The 21,728-nt window shown below is 48.4% G+C and overlaps 1 protein-coding gene across 2 annotated transcripts in view; it reads left to right on the forward strand.

Annotated features, from left to right (window-relative positions):
• The window catches only part of GOLM1 (golgi membrane protein 1), a 499,462-nt gene extending 478,791 nt beyond the window's left edge, over positions 1–20,671 (forward strand). For both annotated transcript variants that reach the window (XM_069625846.1, XM_069625847.1), the window contains one exon: positions 13,293–20,671. In XM_069625846.1, the coding sequence (XP_069481947.1) occupies positions 13,293–13,369 (77 nt within the window). In that variant the 3' untranslated portion in view covers positions 13,370–20,671. The remainder of the gene's footprint in view (positions 1–13,292) is intronic.
• The last annotated feature ends 1,057 nt before the right edge of the window (positions 20,672–21,728 follow it).

Below are 21,728 nucleotides of genomic sequence, written 5' to 3' on the forward strand. Positions count from 1 at the left end.
CAGAGACGTGCCAGATTCAGGTTGCGGTCTTCGTCTGCAGCAAAACCAAGCAAAACCATCGAAGCCTGTGAAGTCATTGAAGGTGTCAACATCGCCGTGCCTGACAAGTGAGTCTGTCAGGTCTTTACCCCCGGTCAGGCCCTCAAAGCTGTCGGCCCCATTGTCGACTGAGTCGTCGGCGTCATTGGTGCCTCCTGGGCAGATTTTACCGATGGAAGCCCCTGTGGCTGTGGATCCTCTAAGGAAGGTTTCTTCTCAGTCTTTTAAGCCTGTTCCTGATAAGAGGTCCACTCCTCTCCGCAGGAAGGAGTTTTTTCAGTCCCTCCAAAATATCTGAGGATGAGGAAAGGTCCAATGAGGATGGTTGGTCCTTTTGGTCTTCCAGATGGGACTCCTAATGTTCCGGACTGTCTAATTTCTGGGAAGGTCGGATTGAGGATCTGCGTCAGTCTTCGCATGATGCCAGTGGACTTGACAAGTCTCCTGAGATGGAGTTTGGTAGGCCAGAGCCTGGCGATCATGCCGAATCTTCTTATCAGAGGTTGATGTTGGGGATTGTAGAGTACCTGGGTTCGTCCAGCCCTCAGGTACAATTTGATCAGGATGATCTTACTGACATCTTGGATCAGGGTCCGTCCACTGACCCAGTGTTGCCATTTCATCTGGCATTGCAAAAGAGGGTGGCTGCTACTTGGAATGCCCCAGAGACTATTCCGGCGGTTAATAAGCCGTTATCTAAATAATACAGGCCATCCAGTAGCGACCCCAGCTACCTGTCCACACACCCCAATCCCGAGAGATTGGTGGTTCAGACGGCTACAGCCACCTCGAAGCAGGCAGCGTACCATACCATTCCTCCTGATAGGGACAATAAACGCATGGATGGATGGATGGCGGCGCAAGGTATTTTCTGCTGGAAGTATGGCTCTGAAATCGACCAACTCCACTTGTGCCTTAGCAGCATTTTCGCACACTCTGTGGAATTGCATTTCGCTGGCGGCTGAGCATATTCCCGAAGGGGAAGAAAGGAATGGCTTTCTAGCTATTGTGCAGGCTGGCAAGGATGCCATGTGTGAATCACTTCATTCGAGGGGATTGGGTCCTCCGACGTATTCCATATCTATGACAGTAATCACCACAGCTGTGCTGCTTCGGAAATTTTCTGTGTCAATGACGTCGATACGCTGTCCTTGTCCTCGAGGGCCTCCGTCGAGTCGACGTCACCGGATGTTAAAAGTAGGACACACAACGCCCGTAGCCTCAGTTCAGTTTTTTCCGCGAACGTGTTTGCTTCGGAGATCTCGGTGTGCCTCGGTTCTTCTGGTTCTGTTATTTCGGTTCTTCGAACCTGTTGGTTGTGAAGATTTCCATGATGTCATTGTCATCTTCCACCCCGCGGCCGGGTTTTAAGAAGTGTCGGGACTGCGGGTCGAAGATGTCGTTGACAGATTCACATAACGCCTGTCTCTGGTGCCTCGGGGAGGACCACGACACGGATGACTTTGTAGACTGCCAGTCGCTTACATCAAAGGCCTTGCAGGAGCGTAAGAAGAAGCTTTCTAGGGGATTGGGTCCTCCGACATATTCCATATCTATGACAGGTAATGTCCACAGCTGTGCTGCTTCGGAAAATCTTTAGCGTCTGCGTCCTGCGTCGATGACGCCGATGCGCTGTCCCCGAGGACCTCCTCCGATGGCCGACGTCACCCGATGTGATAAGTAGGACGCACAACGCCCATAGCCTCAGTTCTGTTTTTTCCGTGAACGTGTTCGCTTTGTGAATCTCGGTACGCCTCGACTCGTTGGAGTTTGCTGTTTTCAATTCTCGGTTCGTTGAACCTGTTCGGTTTGTTGTGAAGACCTGTTCGTGGCGATGTCTTATTCGTCTTCAACCCCGCATCCGGGCTTCAAGAAATGCGGGGACTCTGGGTCCAAGATGTCGGTCACGGACTTGCATGATGCCCGCCTCTGGTGCCTCGGGGAGGCCCACGATAAGGACGACTGTGTCGACTGCCAGTCGCTCACGGCAAAGGCCTTGCGGGAACGCAAGAAGAAGCTGTCGGTAGGCCGGGTGTCTAAGCCCCGGAAGTCGAGGTCTGCGGGGCTTTCGACGGATGACTCGAGGGGCGACTCTCCGTGTCGGAAGTCCAGTGGGTCTCCTTCCAGGAGTTGGTCTCGCCACTCCTCCGCCTCTTCGAGGCATTCCCGGAAGCACCGGCATAGGTCGCCTTCCCAGTCCTCTTCCGAGGACTCCGCCCGTCGGCGGGTCGCTTATCCCTCCATGCAAGCGACACCGGAGGAATGGGCTTCCTTCGGGAAGCAGATGCTAGCGATTCTTGAATCGAAGGGCACCGGTCCGTCCGCGCCTCCGAGTGGGGTCGGTCGGCACCGGTCGAGAGACACCGCTCGTACGCCTTCGGACTCGGGTGGTCGGCACGGCTCGCGAGAGAGTTCCCGCTCGGACAAGGGTAGCCGTTCTCGCCATGCCCGTTCCAGGTCCCGGTCCTCGACGCGCTCGAGACCAAGTGATCCTGTGCCGTCTTTGAAGAAGACGTCGACGCCTGTGGCGCCGAGGTCGTCGATGATTTCTCTCGAGGCTCCGCCTCCGAGGGGGTCGTCGATGCCGTCGGCGCCTAGGTCATCGAGAGACCCGCTCGGAGCTCCGGCTTTGAGGCCTGTGTCAACGCCGCTGATGCTGGCGGCGCTGCAGCTGACGTCGACGCCTTTTCTGTCGACGCCGACACGTTCGGCGCCCTCAACGCCTTTCGAGGCGGTGGTGTTGGAGGGGCCCCCTGGCACGGGGTTTGCCCCTAGAAAGGCTCTGGCTAAGGTCAGGCACTGCATTGGTCCCCAGAGGTCTTCCTCTCCCCGCCTGGAGTGCATTTTGGAGGGTGATGAAGGCTCTGATGGCGGCTTGGTTCCGGTTACGGTTCCCGATTAACTTATCTCGGGCCATAGCCAGTTTGATGATCTGCGGTAGTTGCTGCATGATGCCAGTGGACTGGACACCTCTCCGGAGGTGGAGTTTTGTAGGCCGGAGCCTGGCACTCATGCCGATTCTTCATATCGGCGCCTTATGTCTAGGGTCACCGAGTGCTTTGGTTGGTCAGCTCCCCCAGGGGAGTTCGTTCAGGATGATCTCACAGACATCCTTCATCTCGGTCCCCCCACTGACCCGGTTTTGCCTTTCATATGGCTCTGCAGAGAAGGGTGGCGGCAGCTTGGACTGCTCCGGAGAGTCTCCCGGCAGTGGGCAAGTCTTTGTCGCGAAAATACCATCCAGCCAGTAGCGACCCCTGGTTACTTGTCTAGGCACCCCACTCCAGAGAGTTTGGTGGTGCAGGCGGCTACGGCCCCGGCAAAGCAGGCGTTGTATCCTACCATCCCTCCGGATAGAGACGACAAACTTTTTGACGGCTGGGCGAAGAAAGTGTTTTCTTCGGGGGGTATGGCGCTTCAGGCAGCTAACTCCATATGTGCCTTGTCTCGTTTCACACACGCTCTGTGGAACTGTGTTGCATTAGCGGCTGAACGTGTTCCCAAAGGGGACGAACGGGATGGTTTCCTTGCTATGGTTCAGGATGGCAAGGATGCCATGTGTGAGGCCGTTCAGGCGGGTTTGGACTTGGCGGATTGTGTCAGCCGGGATAGTGGCGGCGAGCACCGTAATGCGCAGGTTTGCGTGGTTGCGGAAGTCTGGGTTTGCTCCTGATGTGCAATCCCGGCTCCTCAACATGCCCTTTGACAGTGAACACCTTTTTGGCAGCAAGGCTGACTAGAGCCTTGAGAGGTTGCAGACCTCCAAAGCTGCAGCGAAGTCGTTGGGCGCTGCAGTTCGCCAACCTCCGCCTTTTTGTCCTAGGGGACAGCAATGGAGGGGAGGTTCCTTTTGCTATTACTTGTCCTTCAGTAAAGCGAGGGGAGCTAGCAGTCAAAGAGGCCATCGTAAGAGTGCCAGAGGTGGAAATAAAGGTACTCGAGGTGCCAAGGCCGCTCGGGCAGTTGCCTCTTTGCCCTCGGGCAACGCCACAGCCGCTACCACTCAGTCATGAGGCCAGGTCCCATGGTTCGCCGGTTGGGGGAAGGCTGGCGCAGCATCTTGTAGAGTGGCAAGCCATTACTTTGGATGTGTGGGTTCTGGAGACCATAACCCACGGCTACTGTCTTCCTTTTCGGCAGAGGCCTTACGACAATCCACCAGGGAGCCTCTTTGAAGAGTCCGGATCCGCTCCTTGCGCAGGAAATTCAAGCCCTGCTGGAGAAAGGCGCCATAGAACTGGTGCCTGTAGCGGAGAGGAACAAGGGATGGTATTACCCTTATTTTTTGATATCGAAGAAAGACGGGAGATTGAGACCCATCATGGACTTGCGCGGTTTGAACAAACTCCTCAGGAAGGACAAGTTCAAGATGGTGACTTTCTCAAGTCCTCCAGGCCCTTCAACTTCAGGGCTGGTTGGTGTCTCTCGACCTCAAGGATGCTTACTTCCATGTGCTGATTCATCCCAACCACAAGAAGTACGTGAGGTTCGCGGTTGGTGACTCGCACTTTCAGTTTCTGGTCCTGCCGTTCGGATTGACCTCCGCCCCGAGGGTTTTCACCAAGCTCATGGTGGTGGTGGCAGCGCATCTCAGGAAAGGGGGGGATTCGCGTCTACCCCTACCTGGAGGATTGGTTGATCAGGGGGAGCTCTCCCGAGCAAGTCCTGGATCATCTGTCCGTCACCTGCCACTCCCTTCACAGGGTGGGCTTCTCCCTCAATTTAAAGAAGTCCCATTTGACACCAACGCAGCGGCTCCAGTACATCGGAGCAGTGCTCGACACGTCCCTGGGACAGTGTTTTCCTCCTCAGGTGAGGGCTCTTCACATTCAGCAGATGGTGCACAGGTTTCATTTGGCCCAGGATCTCCCAGCGTCCGAGTTCTTGAGACTACTCTGCCTCATGGCATCCTGCATTCTGCATTCTTCTGGTGCCAGAGGCTCGTCTGCGGATGAGATCTTTGCAATGGGCACTCAAGCTCCAGTGGTCTCAGTCCTCCGGCAGGCTGTCGGACCCTGTTCAGGTGCCGCCCTCGGTGGCCCGAGACCTTCTGTGGTGGGCCATCGAGGGCAATCTGATGAAGGGGGCCCCATTTTGGCAGCTCGAATTCTGGGCCATCCTGCAGGAAGTTTCGATCTCGGCTGTTCATCTGGCCGGAGATGACAACGAGACGGCGGACGCTCTGAGCAGGCAGAGCTCGATCTCTCACGAGTGGGAGCTGGCTCAGGAGATTCTCCTGGAGATCTTCGCCCTTTGGGGGACCCCTCAAGTGGATCTCTTCGCCTCCAGTGTCAACCGGAAGTGCAAAAGGTTTTGCTCGCGGGAATTTCCTCCAAAAGGAGCCTTAGGAGACGCGTTCGTGGTGGAGTGGTCATTCCCACTGCTGTACGGGTTTCCTCCAGTCCCCGTCATCCCGCAAGTGCTGCGGAGGTTACGGAGGTTTGGTTCCCGGATGATCCTCATTGCTCCGGTGTGGGCCCGGAGGACGTGGTACCCGGACCTTCTCGACTTGTCCATCTGCCCTCCACGTCGCCTTCCCTACCGAGACGATCTGCTCTCACGGGAGGGGGGTCAGGTTCTCCATCCAGAGGTCAGATCCCTCAATCTTCACGCTTGGTTTCTGAAAGGTTGAGGTATAAGGATTGGGACCTCCCTGAAGACGTGATGGAGGTATTGCTCTCGGCCAGGCGGACGGCAACTAAGTCTCTGTACCGTTGCCATTGGAGAAAGTTCGGAGTTCAGAATGTGGATCCTTTTGAATGTGACATTCCCATGGTTCTGTCTTTTTTGCTTTCTTTGGCCCAGAGGGGCTTGCAAGTGGGGACCATTAAAGGTTATCTGGCGGCGCTGTCCATATTTAAGCGCTCGTCTGAAGAGTGTTCCTATTTTAAAATTCCTTTAATTTCGCAGTTTTTGAAAGGGCTCACTAATGTGGCACTTCCGTCACCTTTTCTGGTGCCAGGTTGGGATTTGAACCTTGTTCTTAAGTTTCTTATGGGTGCTCCGTTTGAGCCTTTACATTCTTGCCCTTTGAGGCTGTTAACTCTGAAAACTGTGTTTTTGGTTGCGGTTACTTCCGCTCGAGAGTGAGTGAGGCACTTTCAGTTAAGCCACCCTTCACTGTGTTTCATAAGGACAGGGTTGTCCTTAGAGTTCGTCCTTCTTTTCTTCCGAAGGTGGTTTCGGAATTTCATTTGAGCCAGAAGGTTGTTCTTCCGGCATTCTATCCTCCTCCACATTCTGGTCAGGAAGAGGAGAGCCTCCATAGGCTTGATCCTAGGAGAGCGTTGAGCTTTTATATTTCACGCATGTCCCGGGTCAGAGTGGACGATCAACTTTTCATTGGTTACGCTGGAAAGCGTTTGGGACAAGCTGCGACGAAACAGACTTTGTCTCGTTGGATTATTTTAGCTATCTACGAGTGTTACCGCTTGGCGGGTAAGGATTCTCCGGCTGGCTTGCGGGCCCATTTTACCAGGGGAGTGGCTGCGTCTACTGCTCTGCAGAGGAGAGTTCCTATTCGTCACATCTGTGATGCAGCCACCTGGGCTTCAGTACATACTTTTGTACGTCACTACTCCCTCGATTCCATCAGAGCGCAAGATCTGGCCTTTGGCAAGGCAGTTCTCTATTCCGCAATTTGATTGGGCATGCTAAATTTGTATTCTAAATTCTTTCCCACCTCCTTGCTTGGTACTGCTTTGGGAGTCTGTCATAGAGATGGAATACGTCGGAGGACCCAATCCCCTCGAAGAACAAGTTACTTTCTTACCTGGTAACGTTCTTTCGATGGGATGGTCTGACGACATATTCCATATCGCTCCCTCCCTGCCTTCCCCGCTGCCGAATTTCTTTTGTGATTGCAGCTTGCGTTCCGCAAGGCCTTGTGTGTCTGACTGGCAGAAAACTGGTGGCACACGTTCTGGGAAAAAACTATAACTGAGGCTATGGGCGTCGTGCGTCCTACTTATCACATCGGGTGACGGTCGGCCGTCGGAGGAGGTCCTCGGGGACGGTGCATCGACGTCATCGACATAGGACGCAGACGCCAAAGATTTTCCGAAGCAGCACAGCTGTGGACATTACCTGTCATAGATATGGAATACGTCGTCGGACCATCCCATTGAAAGAACGTTACCAGGTAAGAAAGTAACTTGTTCTTCTGTAGGTAAGGTGGCCAAGCCCCGGAAGTCGAGATCCACTTGACTTTCAACAGACGATTCGAGGGGCGACTCTCTGCATAGTCGGCGTAAGTCTAGGGGGTCTCGGTCCAGGAGTAGGTCCCGCCATTCTCTGCCTCTTTGAGTCACTCACAGAAGCGCCAGCATCGGTCGCCTTCCTCGTCCGAGGACTCCGCCCGTCGGCGGGTAGCTTGTCCCAACAAGCATTCCAGTCCTGCGGAATGGGATTCCTTTTGGCAGGAGATGTTGGCGATTTTTCAGTCGCAGGGCTCTGGTCCGTCCGTGCCGTCGAAAGACGCTGGCCGTGACTGTGCTAGAGACGCCTATCGCACGCCTTCGGGCTCGAGTGGTCGTCGCGATCGCTGGGCACCTTCAAGGTCCCGGTCGGATAAGGATGGTCGCTCTAGACATGCCCGTTCCATGTCCCGGTCCTCGAGACCGTCGGAGCCTGTGAGGTCTTTGAAGAAGACAGCGACGCCTTCGGCGCCGATGTCGTCGAGGGAGTCTCTCGAGGCTCCGCCTCCGAGGACGCCATCGGCGCCAAGGCTGTCGAATGACACGCTCGGGGCACCACCCTCGAGGACTGTGTCGAAGCCGTCGGCGCCACGCTCGATGCCGATTCCATCGACGCCTTTCGAGGCTGCTTTGTCGGAGGTACCCTGTGGCACGGTGGAACCCCCTAAAAAGGCTCTGGCCAAGGCTAAAAATGTCTGTCCCTTTTTCTGTGCCCTCATTCCAGCCTCTGGATTATATTTCTGAGGTGGATAAGGGGTCTGAGGAAGGTATGGTTCCTGATGAGGTACCTGGCGAGATTTTGTCTGGTCATAGCCAGATTGAAGACCTGCGTCAGTGATTGCACAACGCCAGTGGTCTGGACACCTCTCCGGAGGTGGAGTTCTGTAGGCCTCCATGGAAAATGGGGTGTACTGGATCTGTGGTAGATTGACTAAGTAAAGTTAATGGTAATTTTACCCTTTTCTGGGGGACGGTAGTCGCCTCAGAAATGGAGTCGAGGGAAGTCTCAAAGACAACACTGTGCCACGGTACTGAAAGTGCTGTGTGACACACAAAAAGAAGAGGGCTACTGAAATGGTGTACTTCAGAGTCCACAATCACAAAAACAGATAGAAACACATAGCAAACAGATAGAAACACATAGCAAAAAACAGATAAGAGTGGGGAAAAGCTCTCACTCTCACTCTTACCAAGTGGAGAAAAATAAACTCCAGAAGTCCAGCAAAGCTGCTGGAGGACTCACTAGGTAAGGGAAATTAGCCATAAATGAAAATTCTCCCTAACGGAGACCCATCATGGACTTGCGCGGTTTGAACAAGCTCCTCAGGAAGGACAAGTTCAAGATTGTTACTCTTTCTCAAGTCGTCCAGGCCCTTCAACTTCAGGACTGGTTGGTGCCTCTCAACCTCAAGGACGCTTACTTTCATGTGCCGATCCATCCCAAGCACAAGAAGTACCTGAGGTTCGCGGTTGGTGACTCGCATTTTCAGTTTCGGGTCCTGCCGTTCGGATTGACCTCCGCCCCAGGGTCTTCACCAATCTCATGGCGGTGGTGGCAGCGTATCTCAGGAAAGGGGGGATTCACGTCTACCCCTACCTGGACGATTGGTTGATCCGGGCACGTTCTCCCGAGCAAGTCCTGGATCATCTGTCCGTCACCTGCCACTCCCTTCACAAGCTGGGCTTCTCCCTCAACTTCAAGAACTCGCATATGACACCTTCCCAACGGCTCCAGTACATGGAGGCAGTTTTGGACATGTCCTTGGGCATGTGCTCACCACCCAAGGTGAGGGCTCATCACATTCTTCAGATGGTCACAAAATTTCAACAATCCCAGAGTCTTCCGGTTTTCGAATTCTTAAGGTTGCTCGGCCTCATGGTATCCTTTATTTTTCTGATGCCAGAGACCCGATTGAAAATGAGATCCCTTCAGTGGGCTCTACGGACTCATTGGTCCTAGTTCTCGGCAGGATGTCTAATCTCCTTCGTGTTCCGCTCTGTCTCGCAGCAGCTTCTGTGGTGGGCCAACGAGAAAAATCTCATGAAAGGAGAGCCTTTTTAGTAGCCATGGCCAGATGTTCCCTTACAGGGTGGGGATCCCACGCCAACGATCTGTCCATCAGCGGTCGTTGGTCTTCATCAGAGTCCAGACTTCACATCAATCTTTTGGAGCTGAGAGCCTTCAGACTGGCGCTGAAGTCTTTCCTGTCGTCTGTATGGGGGAGGAATGTCCTGACAATGACAGACAACACAGTGGTGATGCATTACCTCAACAAGAGAGGAGTTGTAGGGTCACTACCTGTGTGCAGGGAGGAAATGCAGCTCTGGTTCTGAGCAATTCACGAGGGAATCTCCCTCTGGTTCTGAGCAGGCAGAGCGCTGTCTCCCATGAGTGGGAACTAGCTCTGGAAGTCCTTCAGGAAATCTTCACCCTTTGGGCAACCCCGTAGGTGGACCTGTTGGCGACCGGTGCCAACCGGAAGTGCGAAAGGTACTACTCGAGGGAATTTCCTCCGAGCGGAGCTCCAGGAGACACGTTCGTCATGGAGTCTCTTCCTGCTACTGTGCGCGTTTCCACCGATTCCCGTCATCCCTCAAGTTCTCGGGAGGTTGCGACGGTTCGGGACCCGCATGATCCTCATTGCTCCGGATTGGGCCAGGAGAGCATGGTACCCGGACCTTCTAGACATGTCCATCTGTCCTCCAATGCGTCTGCCTCTAAGAGAGAATCTGCTCTTGCGAGAAGAAGGTTGGGTTCTCCTTCCAGAAGTCAAGACTCTCAACCTTCATGCATGGTTTCTGAGAGGTTGAGATATAAGGATTGGGGCCTCCCGGATGACGTGATGGAGGTGTTGCTTTTGGCTAGGCGGCTGGCAACAAAGTCCCTGTACCGTTGCTGTAAGTTTTGTGACTGGTGCAGAGGAAAGAATGTTGATCCTTTTCAGTGCTCGATTCCGGAGGTTCTCTCCTTGCTTTCTTTGGCCCACAGGGGTCTTCGAGTGGGCACAATTAAAGGTTATCTGGCAGCACTGGCTATCTTTAAACGCTCTTCAGAGGAATGCTCTTATTTTAAAATTACCACTGATCACTCGGTTTTTGAAAGGGCTCACAAATGTGTTCCCGCTGTCGCCGTTTCAGGTGCCAGTCTGGGACCTTACTTTTGTTCTGAAACTTCTGATGGGTGCTCCATTTGAACCTTTGCACTCTTGCCCGTTAAGACTGTTGACATTTAAAACTGTTTTCTTAGTTGCAGTTACATCCACTCGAAGAGTGAGCGAGTTGCAGGCACTTTTTCTAAGCCACCCTTTACTGTGTTCCACAAGGACTGGGTTGTATTTGAGAGTATGTCAGTCCTTTCTACCTAAGATAGCGTCAGAATTTCATTTGAGTCAGAAAGTGGTACTCCCCGCTTTCTATCCCCCTCCTCATTCTTGTAAGGAAGAGGAATGGCTCCATAGGTTGGATCCTAGAAGAGCCTTCAGCTTTTATCTCTCTAGAATGGCCAAACTCAGAGTGGACGACCAGCTCTTTGTGGGGTATACTGGACACGATTAGGACAGGCTGTTTCTAAATGGACCTTGTCTAGGTGGATTATCCTCACTATTTTGGAATGCTACCGGTTCGGGTGGTAAGGACCCTCCTGAGGGTTTGCGGGCTCATTCCACCAGGGGCATTGCTACTTCGACAGCCCTACAGAGGTGTGTATCAGTGAAAAATATCTGTGACGCTGCAACGTGGTCTTCTATACACACGTTTGTTAAGCATTACTCCCTGGATACTTCCCATGCTCAGGATGATGCCTTTGGTAAGGCAGTGCTTTACTCTGCCATTTAATTGGGTATATCTAAATTATTTTCCCTCCTCGCCTCATGCTTACTGCTTTGGGAGTCTGTCATAGATGAGGAATACTTTGGAGGACACAATCCATTCAACAAGTTACTTAAGAAACTGGTAACTTTCTTTCGACCGGATGTTCCTCCAATGTATTCCTCATCGCCCTCCCAGCCCACCCCTCTCAAGAATTTCCCATGCCATTACAGCTTCTATCCCACAAGGCTAAGTGCAGTCGATGCTGTGTTCTGGGCATGTGTGCCACACGTTGTGAGGGGGGAAAACATGAACTGAGGCTACGGGCGCTGTGCGTGCTACTTATAACATCTGATGTCACGCTCGACAGAGGCCTTCGAGGGACATCGACCCGAGGCCATAGACGCAAGAGCGCCCTTTGCCAAATACATTTCCGAAGCAGCACAGCTGTGGACATTACATGTCATAGATGAAGAATACGTTGGAGGAACATCCAGTCGAAAGAACGTTACCAGTTTGGTAAGTAACTTGTTCTTCTAGTGAGAAATCTGTGTCAGTCAATGAGATTGTAGACATTACAAAAAGTAAAAATTTCATTTCATTTCATACATTTCATGTATCGATTTTAAAAGGATGAATGGCCGAGTTGGCTCTGCTTGAATTCAACCTTTTCTGGTATCTCACTGGGCATTTTGTATTTCCCATTTGTTAGAATTACAAGGACTTTGTCATTGCTGAGTCAGAGATTGTGTTTGTGTACTGCTTACCCGTTTTCTGTGTTCTCGAGTGGCCATTTTTGTGTGCCGGTTGAGATGTGTGGAGTGTTGAGCTGCCTGTAATCTGCAGCTGCACACAGACCCTGGCTAGGAGCAGCAAAGCAGAGGGTACGGATTGTTTTTCTCTTTGCGTGACTCTCCCTACACCCATAATCCTATGGTATTCATCAATTTGGACTCCTTTGTCGATCCCGCAGTAGATGCAAAAATTGTTTACTCTGCCACAGAAAGCACAAATGAGTGTGGCTGAAAGTGTGCAGAGGATGTGGAGGGCATGGTCGAGTGTGCAGAGCATAGCTCAGGGTGTATGGTGAGTCACAAAGGTTGACTGGGATGTGGTTGATGGTGGGTGTTGTGGTAGTGGCTGAGTCAGTAGAATGTTGTTTAGTGTCTGTAGGGATTGGCCTGTATGTGTAGAACACAACATAATGTGTAGAGTAAATGGGAAAATACAGCAATTGATGAATGGTGGGCCTTCAGACTGGCAGGGTTTCTCTAAAGCATGTCTTGGATTGGGCAGAGCATGGCTCATGTCTTCGTAGTGGCTGATGTAGTGGGGGGGCACAGCTGGAAGTGTGGCGTGTTGCTGATGGTTGGCATAGGGTCACTGACTGACTGACTGCAGAGCTGAGATGAGAATGGTAGTTGCGTCAGCCACGGGCTTGGGAGGATGCAAGTCCTCCCACTTTATGGAAGATGCACGCATAAGTCGGCACTCTGGCTTGATGCTGAGCACGGTGCTCCAATTGGGGGTGGGGGTGCTGCTAACAAAAGAGCCTGGCCAACTTCTCACTTGAGAAAGCAGAGTATCTACATTTAAGCAATCATTAACGTGGCAGCAGCAGAAAATGTACAGAGGCAGGGAACAAAAGCCTGCCCAGGTGATCTAAGTATACCTCCTATGATGAAGTCAAAACTGCTGGTCTCTGCTTTTAGATGGACCATGCCTCCAATGATAGCATTGCATTCTGAAACTAGATAGCCTCTGAATTGGGATGACGGATGCATCAAACCGGCCAAAGGCAGGCTTTATAGATATTCAGCATCCCGGGCACAGAGTAGAGGGGGGCGTGTTGGAGGGCTGACAGCCCAATGTTTTACTGACCCCACTCACGACCATCTTTCAGAACTGTCATCGAGCCATCCAATGTTTTTGGGCTGGCCCCACCCTGGATGAGAGTGCAGAACCCACCGTGCACAACATTGATGAGGATGAGTAAAGAGTGAATGAGGGTTGGCAGTTTGGGAAGTCTAAACAAAAGTCGGAGCAAGAGGTTCGAGGATTATGTTTCTAGATGTGTAAGGCATGGGTTAAAAAGTTGTGATATGGCCAGCACTCATTGTATAATGTCCGAATATTGCAGGCTCGTTAATGTCTTAAATTTCAAAAGAGAATTCATTTGGAGGAGAAAAATGATTGTATGATCTTCAGGAACCCTGTTCCTAACTTGTAATATGTTTAACTTTTTTACAGGTCCAATGGATAACAAGGATATGAATAACCAGGAGCTAGCGCGGCAGAAGGAAGAACAGGAACAAAGATTGAAATAGGGAGAGCAACTTGAATAAGGACATGAACTTGAGCAGTCCAATCATCTGTAAAAATAGAAATTGAATACAATATGATTGTAGTGTTTCTCACCGAAATCTGAAGTTTAAAATCCAGTGAAAACTGAGAGATTCAGTAATAACAGGATTTATTTGGGGTTTATGTTTTAATGAAAAGCAAGTTCTAGTAAATTTTCATTGTAGTAAGGGGCATTTTTACATATTTTTGAGGGATTTCCCTCACAGTGAAAGTATCTGAGGAAACCAGTTGCATTAATGCTCCCCCTGCAAATCTTGCGACCACATCTCTGGGGTGATCGGCACTTTAGTTTGAACAGTTCAGTCTGCCTAAGGAGTAGAAACCAAAATGTGGCGTAATGTTTGGATCTTGAAAGGGCCTTTCAAACTAAAGTGGGGGTTATGGCTGTGTGCCATGTCAGTTTTATATGAAAAACATAAGGAGTGATTTTAGGAGCATCAGGAGAAAGTATGGAGGGGAGATTTAAAGAATGCAAAAAGCTACCTGTTTCCAATCAGGACTGCCGCACGCCATTCCCAAACATGTGGGAGAAGAGTGCACAGAAGCCTGCGTCAATACGGAGGTAGTTGCCAAGAGTAGGATAAGTGGTCGCGCACACTTTGTTTTTTATAAACTTTCTGATGTACTGTAAGAAGTCGCAGCACTGTCCAGCTTGCTTTTGTATCGGGACACACTCCCTGTTGTTGGAAGCAGTACTCCTGGCATTGCTGCAATCTTCTTACTTCACCTAATTGAAACGACTTTGGTGCCCTACAACAAGTGCTACCTGGCATTCTCCTGTGCTGTGCAGTATGTTACTGTTTTGCTAGGTGCCTAAGTATTGCCAAATTTGTTGCAATGTTGGAGCTGGAATGGTGGGGTGGGCAGCTAAGAGTACATTTTCGGAAGACTTATCAAAAACGTGGTTCTCTCCAAAAACCATTTGTAACCTACACTCCTTGCAGTGTCCACACTCTAGCCGACGCTGCATACTGTTTTTGCTGGTATGGAACACACGTTGTTAATGGTAAGCTCTTGTTTTTCTCTCGGAATGAATCTGTTTACTCCTCTTGTCTGCCAAACCCTACGTGGATTACCATGATCTTGAGAATGAGGCCACAACACCACTAACCAGAGGCCTTTCAAACAGAACCACTGCTTGCCCATCCAAGGCGCTCTCTCTGTACTGTTAAGCGGTTGTTATGCGACAGCAGTGTTTGGTATGAGCAAGACTGGAAGCTAGTGCTACCTACCTCCTTTGAGGCAATCCTTGTGGAAATAGCAGTTTTTTGGTTGATCTTCGATTAAACAAACATGTATTTCTATGATAAAACAGAAGGATTTTGGTTAGGTGCAATCAATATGCTTGGCACAACCGCATGCCCGCTGGAGATCAACAATGCAGGAATTTGTTTGGTTCCAATAAATGTTTTTGTGTTGATGCTAAAGATCTCATCTTGTACCAATGCAGTGCCAGGCTCCTGTAGCCAGTGCCTTGCCCACAAGATTGGGTTATTTATCATCTGACTGCATATTTAAATTACTCAAAACACCACAACTGAAAGGAGATGTTCCTAATTTGGAATACCTTCTGGCTGAATTAAATTATGTAAAATGCCTTGTTCTACCTAAAATATCTTTCTAAACGTTGTCTGGACCTGACGTTTGACCTCTAATATCATCCTAGTCTCTGTGAGGAACTTCAACATTTCATAGACTCATCCTTTTGGCCTCGAGATATTCGATTGTGTGCAATAAATTAAACTTGTAGAAGCGACTTCATTTTATGAGATAGCAGGTCCTTGTCGGGGAAACACAAAGATGGGTTTGGGGAACAAATTGCACTTCATATTATTGCAATTTGTAAACCAGAAGTCTACCTTTATTGCACCAATCTAGCTCAGTGCCTCTTCGCACTGCAACACGCAGACCATGGGGGAGGTGGGGATTTCCGCTCCAGAGTGCCTTCTGACGTTCCTCTCCAGGGTATAACTGCTTGGATTTTGGGTGTCTGTGTGTAGTGGACCTACCAGAGGTCTAAGGAGTGCTAGGGTCTCTCAACAAGCAGTGTTGACGAGGGGCCGAGTGCCACGTTGGAGATTGTAGGGGAGAGGAGAAAACAAGTTGTGATTGGTCTCTGCATCCATCACATTTTAGGGTGCACCTATCTGACCCCAGCATCCCATTTGTGCCAATATGGCTCGAGTTCCAGAACCTGAACTTGGTGGGGTTAACACAACAGCCCATTTTAGCATAATAGCATAAGATGCACAAAACCACAATTTGTGGTACTAGAAATATCTCACTTCCTAGCTTCCTCTTGTTTTTTTTTTGTTTTTTTAGTTTCTCTAATTAGTTATAATGCCTTATTTATTTTTTTAAGTTTTTCTTTTTAAGGGGAAATGTGAAATTCGGCAAGCATATTTTATACTGCACAAGTTAGATGTGATTATCGGTGCGTGCAGTATTCCTGAAATGAAATGAAATTTGGATATCTTTCCTAAAGAAGCGTCTCATATACAGCAGTGTTGCAAGTTTATATTTTCTTATCTCTGAAGAATCGCAGCACTTCTTAAGCCAGCCATATGATCTTTTTTTGGATTTGAGAGCTTGTGTTAGGCAGTTGGCTGCAATTCATGAAATATGTTCTCACGCTGATCGAACTCTACAATATCACACTACAAACTGCAGTCACTACAAACTGCAGTTCTCATGCACTTTAGGCCTCGTGGGCACAAGAACTGTGCGAACCGTTCGCCAGTCCCATCCAGAAACAATAGTTGCTTTTTCACCTACGTTGGTTAGTTTCCCTGTGGTTTTATTTCAGACCACCTTGTTTCTTCCACATAAAGTTTGCATAAAAGCAAGGGCTTAACAACCGGGCATGGTTGGCTTTGCGACAGAAAAAGAGCAATGCCTGAAACAGTAGATATCTGCAACTACACCAGTGGGACCTCACTGAAGATTCGAGCGGCGTTGGTGTGCACCTTGAAGGGCTTGCTGGTGCCTTCTCCAGGACGGTTGCTTCCTCATATTTCCTATGCGATCACTGTGGTAGTCCTGTCCTTAAACTCGTCTAATCTAGCTCTGTTCCAATTGTTACACTGTTCATTTGTTTGTTCTATATGTAATGTTACCTCCTCGGTCGTCATGCCTTAATGTTGTTACAATATAAGTGGATGCCATCACCTGGTGAGGTGGGCCTTCTTGCATTCTTACAGCCCATATGTCAGGTGGGAATAGCCATTGTGCAGTTTTTACTCCTGTCAGGCTTGAAAATGTTCATGCCAAAGCACAGCCGCCCGACTGAGGGATCAGCCAATGCCAGGGCCAGTCTTTCGTTCACACAGTAAAACTATTGACTTGGCTTAGTCCGTACATTTGTGTGCTGACAGCCGGCCGCTTAGAATTCACTGATTTTGTACGAGGACGGTCACACAGTAGCCAATGGTGTCCTGTTATTTTGAAGTCAAAATGTTTGTGACAGGCTGGATTCTGCCCATCTTGCATGTCCAATAAGCCAATGAAATTATTAAAATAATTTTAATGTAAAACCAAAAAACAGCATTTGAGATCTTTCTCGCGCTTTGCCCTCATGCTATGTTACTCCTGCAGGCAAATTCGTTGCATTTCTTCCCATTTAGTGTCATTGGCACCTCCATTAGCGCCCTGGTATTACAGCGATTATTGCTCTTTTTATGTCAGAAAATAACCTGTGTTACGGCTCTAGGTATGATCTCCTCTTAGAGTAGTACTACAGAAGGACAGCAAGCACACCCTGCTGTCAGCAGCTGCTTACAATGGGGAGGGTAGAATGTTTGCATGATTGAAGTACAATTTAAAAAGTTGTGAGTCTCTGATGGAAATATAGTGTCATTTGCTTGCATTAAATGAGTGAGGTTAAGAAAAATAGCCAGCAGGTTCTCTTAGACACATGGCAGGTGGCATGCACTCATCTTGTGTGAGCGAACGTGTTGCAATTGTGATCCGTACAAGTGTGACATTCAGACACCGAGGGATGGACATAGCTGATGCCGCCTGCCATTCTTTTTTTTCCTGGTAAAACAAGAAGTATTCAATGCCTTAGGAAAAGACAGAGATTACTTTTCTCCTAGCCTCTGAGTTGGTAGTGGTATCGTTTTTGATTAATTATGCTTCCATAAAAGATGGCTGCAAATGGTTTATGGTGGTCCTACAAGATCAATTTTGAAACTCCAGAGGCCAATAGGATGTCCTTGCCACCGCAAATTACTAGCGGAAAAGGCTCAGTATTACAGTTGTGTACCTAGAGATGAGGTTTGTGCTTGTATATGGTAAAGATGGAGAATAATAATCGTTTGACTCTTTTGTCGGTGAGTGGGCACAGCTCTAGCATAATAAGGAAAGGTATAATTAGTAGATTAGCGCAGTATAACGTATGAGGAGCACTGCAGCAACCCAACTGGCACAACTGGGTGAAAATACACCAGCACAGGAAGATTGAAGCCAACTGGCCTCAATGCTAAGTGCTCACATCATTGGTGCCAAATCCGCACACTGCTAAATCTCATTCTCTGCTTTTTCCCGTACACACGCACCGGAGTAGTCATTGATCCGCCACTATTCATTACTGTGCATTCATTCACGACAGGCTCCTGCTCACCTTGCAACACCTTTAGTGGAAATGTACTTCAAGCTTAAGTGAATGGGTATCTAAATAAAGAGACAAAGGTGCCCTGAAGAAGGATAGTGTGCTATACGAAATGCATTGGCGATGTTCTGTCTTCTTCTCTTTAACTATTGTTTCTATAATTTGTATGCACTAATACAATCATTTTTTGCATCTTATGATTTAGTCTTTTTTACTTTATTACTGAATTTCTGAATGAGATTTAGCAGAGTGCGGTTTTGGCACTAACACTCTGAGCATATAGCATGGCGGCCCTTTGGCTTCAGGCTTTCTGTGTTAGTTTCAGAAATCTTACCACGTTTGTTCCTCCTCAGGATTGCGACAGTATACTTTCCATAGCTTAACTTTTGTTAAATATTGTACGTTTTTGTTCCTGCAAAGAGCAGCAAAGCATTTAAGTGGGCATAAAAGTTTCAGGTAAAATATTTTCTCAATTTGATACTTTTGGATACATTTTGTTCCTACAGTCATTGATAATTTACCACATGATCAAACATGGCTTCAATGCCTGAAAGACATAATTGTATGTGGTATGAGTTGTATAGGTGTGAAACGTTTACATTTTCCCCACTGCTTGAAATTGGTGCTATGACCCACCACTGCTTGTGGTGATCAAGCACTCACTAAGCTCCTTCCTCTTCACTTAGGTGGAGGGAGGTCATTGCGACTTTTCAGTTCAGCAAGTGGCTGTCTGCAACCCTGACAAGTAGCACCTGAAAATCTGTTCTGTGATATTAAAGGAGAATACGCTGGCTCTGATGAAAAACTTAACAGGATTTTTGTGAAATGTCCATGAAGACTTTGGGTTGTAAACTTGATCTGGCTGTCCACCTCACTGATTCTTGGACTGACCAGGCCCATGACTGGTAAGTCCAAAATGATGGCTGTGTTTGGCTAGATGTTAGCTCCTTAGGGATTACCCTTGTAGACATGTATGACGCTGCTGGCAGTAGGAAAGGCCATCTGTTCACTCCGAGCCAGTGTGCATACGATAGTAGGTTAGACATTCTACTGAATCAGTGCCTTCCCATTCTGTATGCCTGGCCCTCGAAGGCGTAGGATTCAACCAGTGACCATGATAATAATTTCTCGCTACTTGTGTCCAATAGACCGTGTTGTGGGTTGCTGACTGCCTGAGGTGGCTGTGGAATGGGGAAAATGTCTGCCTTTACCCTGTGCACATACCATGGAAATACAACGCACGTCCCTTCCTCACACAGTTAACGAACAGTTGGGCCATATGTTGTGCTGCAGTGGCTGCACTAGTAAGTCTTTTTCAGATGTATATAAAGGTAGTGCAGCGGTAACCTGGGCAAGTACAAGATAGTTGGAGAAGTGCTCCATTTTAGGTTTTGTTGGCTCTGGTGCAAAGCAATCGACTGCATTTGCAGGTAGCTGAAAAGCAAATAGTCATGGCCTTCTTTTAGTCACTTCACCTAAAGGGCACATCAAGGGCAGGAAGATCTTTCAACAACTGAAGAATCTACAAAAGGGGGAACCAGCTCTGACCTTCAGCGTTCGTGATTCTGGTGGACATACGTCCTACCTTGCAGATGCCTGATTGGCTTTAATCCTACTTGCTTTTAAGGGGCTCGCTTGACAGCCCTTTTGTAGTACAGTGGCACAACCACGATTCTAAGTCCCTAAAAGGCTTCATTATGATAAGAACCTGTAATGCAAATCGGATGAACCCTAGAAGTTAAGCTGCCTCAATATGTACCACCTAGACATGGCTGTATTGTTCACTGAAGGAGTCTGCATCCCGAGCCTCTCCAGATGCTTTGGACTACGACTTTAATGATCCCTCCCCATTGACCATGGTAGGTACGGTTGATGGTAGTTGTAGTCCAAAACACCTGGAGAGCCAAAGGTTGCAGACCTGGTTCAGGGCACGCAGAAGTTATTTTATTAAGTCCCTTTCTTATAATTGCTTCAGTTGTGGATCACGCAAAACTAACGAGGGAATTGAAAAAGGGTTTTCAGGATTCATTCCATATACAAGATGCTGTAATGACTTTGATAATCCCTTTCTGCAACGGAAAAACCATTGAGCAGCTCTTTGGAACACTTTTGGCAGCTATTCAAGCCATGACCTTACTACTAGTAGGTTATCGTCAACTAGAAGGTGTGGATGAGAGAGACCTACTTGCCTCAGGAAGGTTGGCAGAGCCCACCCTGGGGTTCACCGCGACTCATTGGATCACTTCAGAATGAAGAAAGGGGTGCCCGCATGTTCATTTTATCTTGAAGTTAATGTTGACACCGCTGCTTTTTTTAATGACTTACACTGAATTGTTTTGTTTGTCAAAACATTGCTGTAGAAATTCAGGAAAACGGAGACATGCCTGGTTGTAGCCGCTCTGGAATCTTATTTAAGTTGTGGGATATTTTGTTTGAAGTTTGTAAATGCATATGAAACTAGTGATATTTTATAGTAAACTATTTGTTTCTGGTGAATAGGGGAGAAAGAAACATGTATGCTGGCGCACTCTGCAGTTTTAGCAGAATGGGTTTCCCATAAAATATAAAGTCTTTCTGAAGTACTTAGTAAAGTTACATAATTGTATTGATCAATTTTAAGTAAAAAAGTCATTAAAAACATTTACACAAAAGAAAATGGATTGTTTAATTTTTCTAAACATTTCTGGTCACAAGCTGCCCCGTTTCCTTCACCACGTGATTTAATGTATTCAATGCAATCTTTAATGTGGCAGATGCGGCTGAGTGGTTGCGTTTTCGTACAGTTGCTGCCCTTTCTGTTGCACTCTTTGCTGGGCCAGTGGCCTGATGCAATAATAATCATTGTCTGGTATTAACCTGCTATTACGTGGCATTGCTGCAAACAGAAGACCTACTGGGCGAATGCACCACCTGATTGGTTGGTCTGCTGTTTGCATGTCATATTTGAGAATTATGTTGGGAAGTGTTAGGCAGAATCCTGTGCATTGCCCTTAGGGACCACTGCATACAATGAAGACTACAGGTGGCAATACAAGTTTTACCTTTGGTACAAGCCTGTACTACTATGTTAGTGTTAGGAGTAGGGGAGCAGCCAGGCTTATCTCAAGAGTATATGAGCAGTAGCAGAGATTACACAAAGGGACCACAATTACTGTGATTCAAGCAAACACGGACTCAAGGTTTTAGTTAGAAAAATAGAAGTACATTTATTTTTAAACCATTTGTTATAAACACAACACTTCTATTAATTCAAAACCACACATAAAATATACTACAACCAACCAATTCACTTTGGTACACTCGAACTCAAGGTAAGTATCCTGTGTTTTAACGGACCGCAAAACAAGCCGTTACCAGGAATACACTTGCGATCACTTTTTGACAGTAATGACAGTTTGGTCTTACTAAAGAAACTCGTAGCCGCAGCAAGAATTGTTACCGGGGCAAAAACACACTTAGCACCTGGGTTAACCAGAGAGAGTTGGGGGCAAAAATCACAGACAATACTTTTGTCAAGGCAGACAGAATCAGAGAACACTCATAGACAGAAATTCAAGAGTCAATAGGCCGGAGCCAGTGTCAAGTGCAACCGGGTTCCTGTTGTGGAGGATCACACAGTCGGACAGTTCGAGATTCAACGTTGCCAGGAGTACTTAGATATTGTCAACAGAGGAAGCAAAAGTTATAAGAAGGAGGGAAGACAAGGTCAAGCC

This window comes from Ambystoma mexicanum, chromosome 6p, assembly GCF_040938575.1.
Source record: "Ambystoma mexicanum isolate Mex_15411 chromosome 6p, UKY_AmexF1_1, whole genome shotgun sequence".
Taxonomy (NCBI): Eukaryota; Metazoa; Chordata; class Amphibia; order Caudata; family Ambystomatidae; genus Ambystoma; species Ambystoma mexicanum.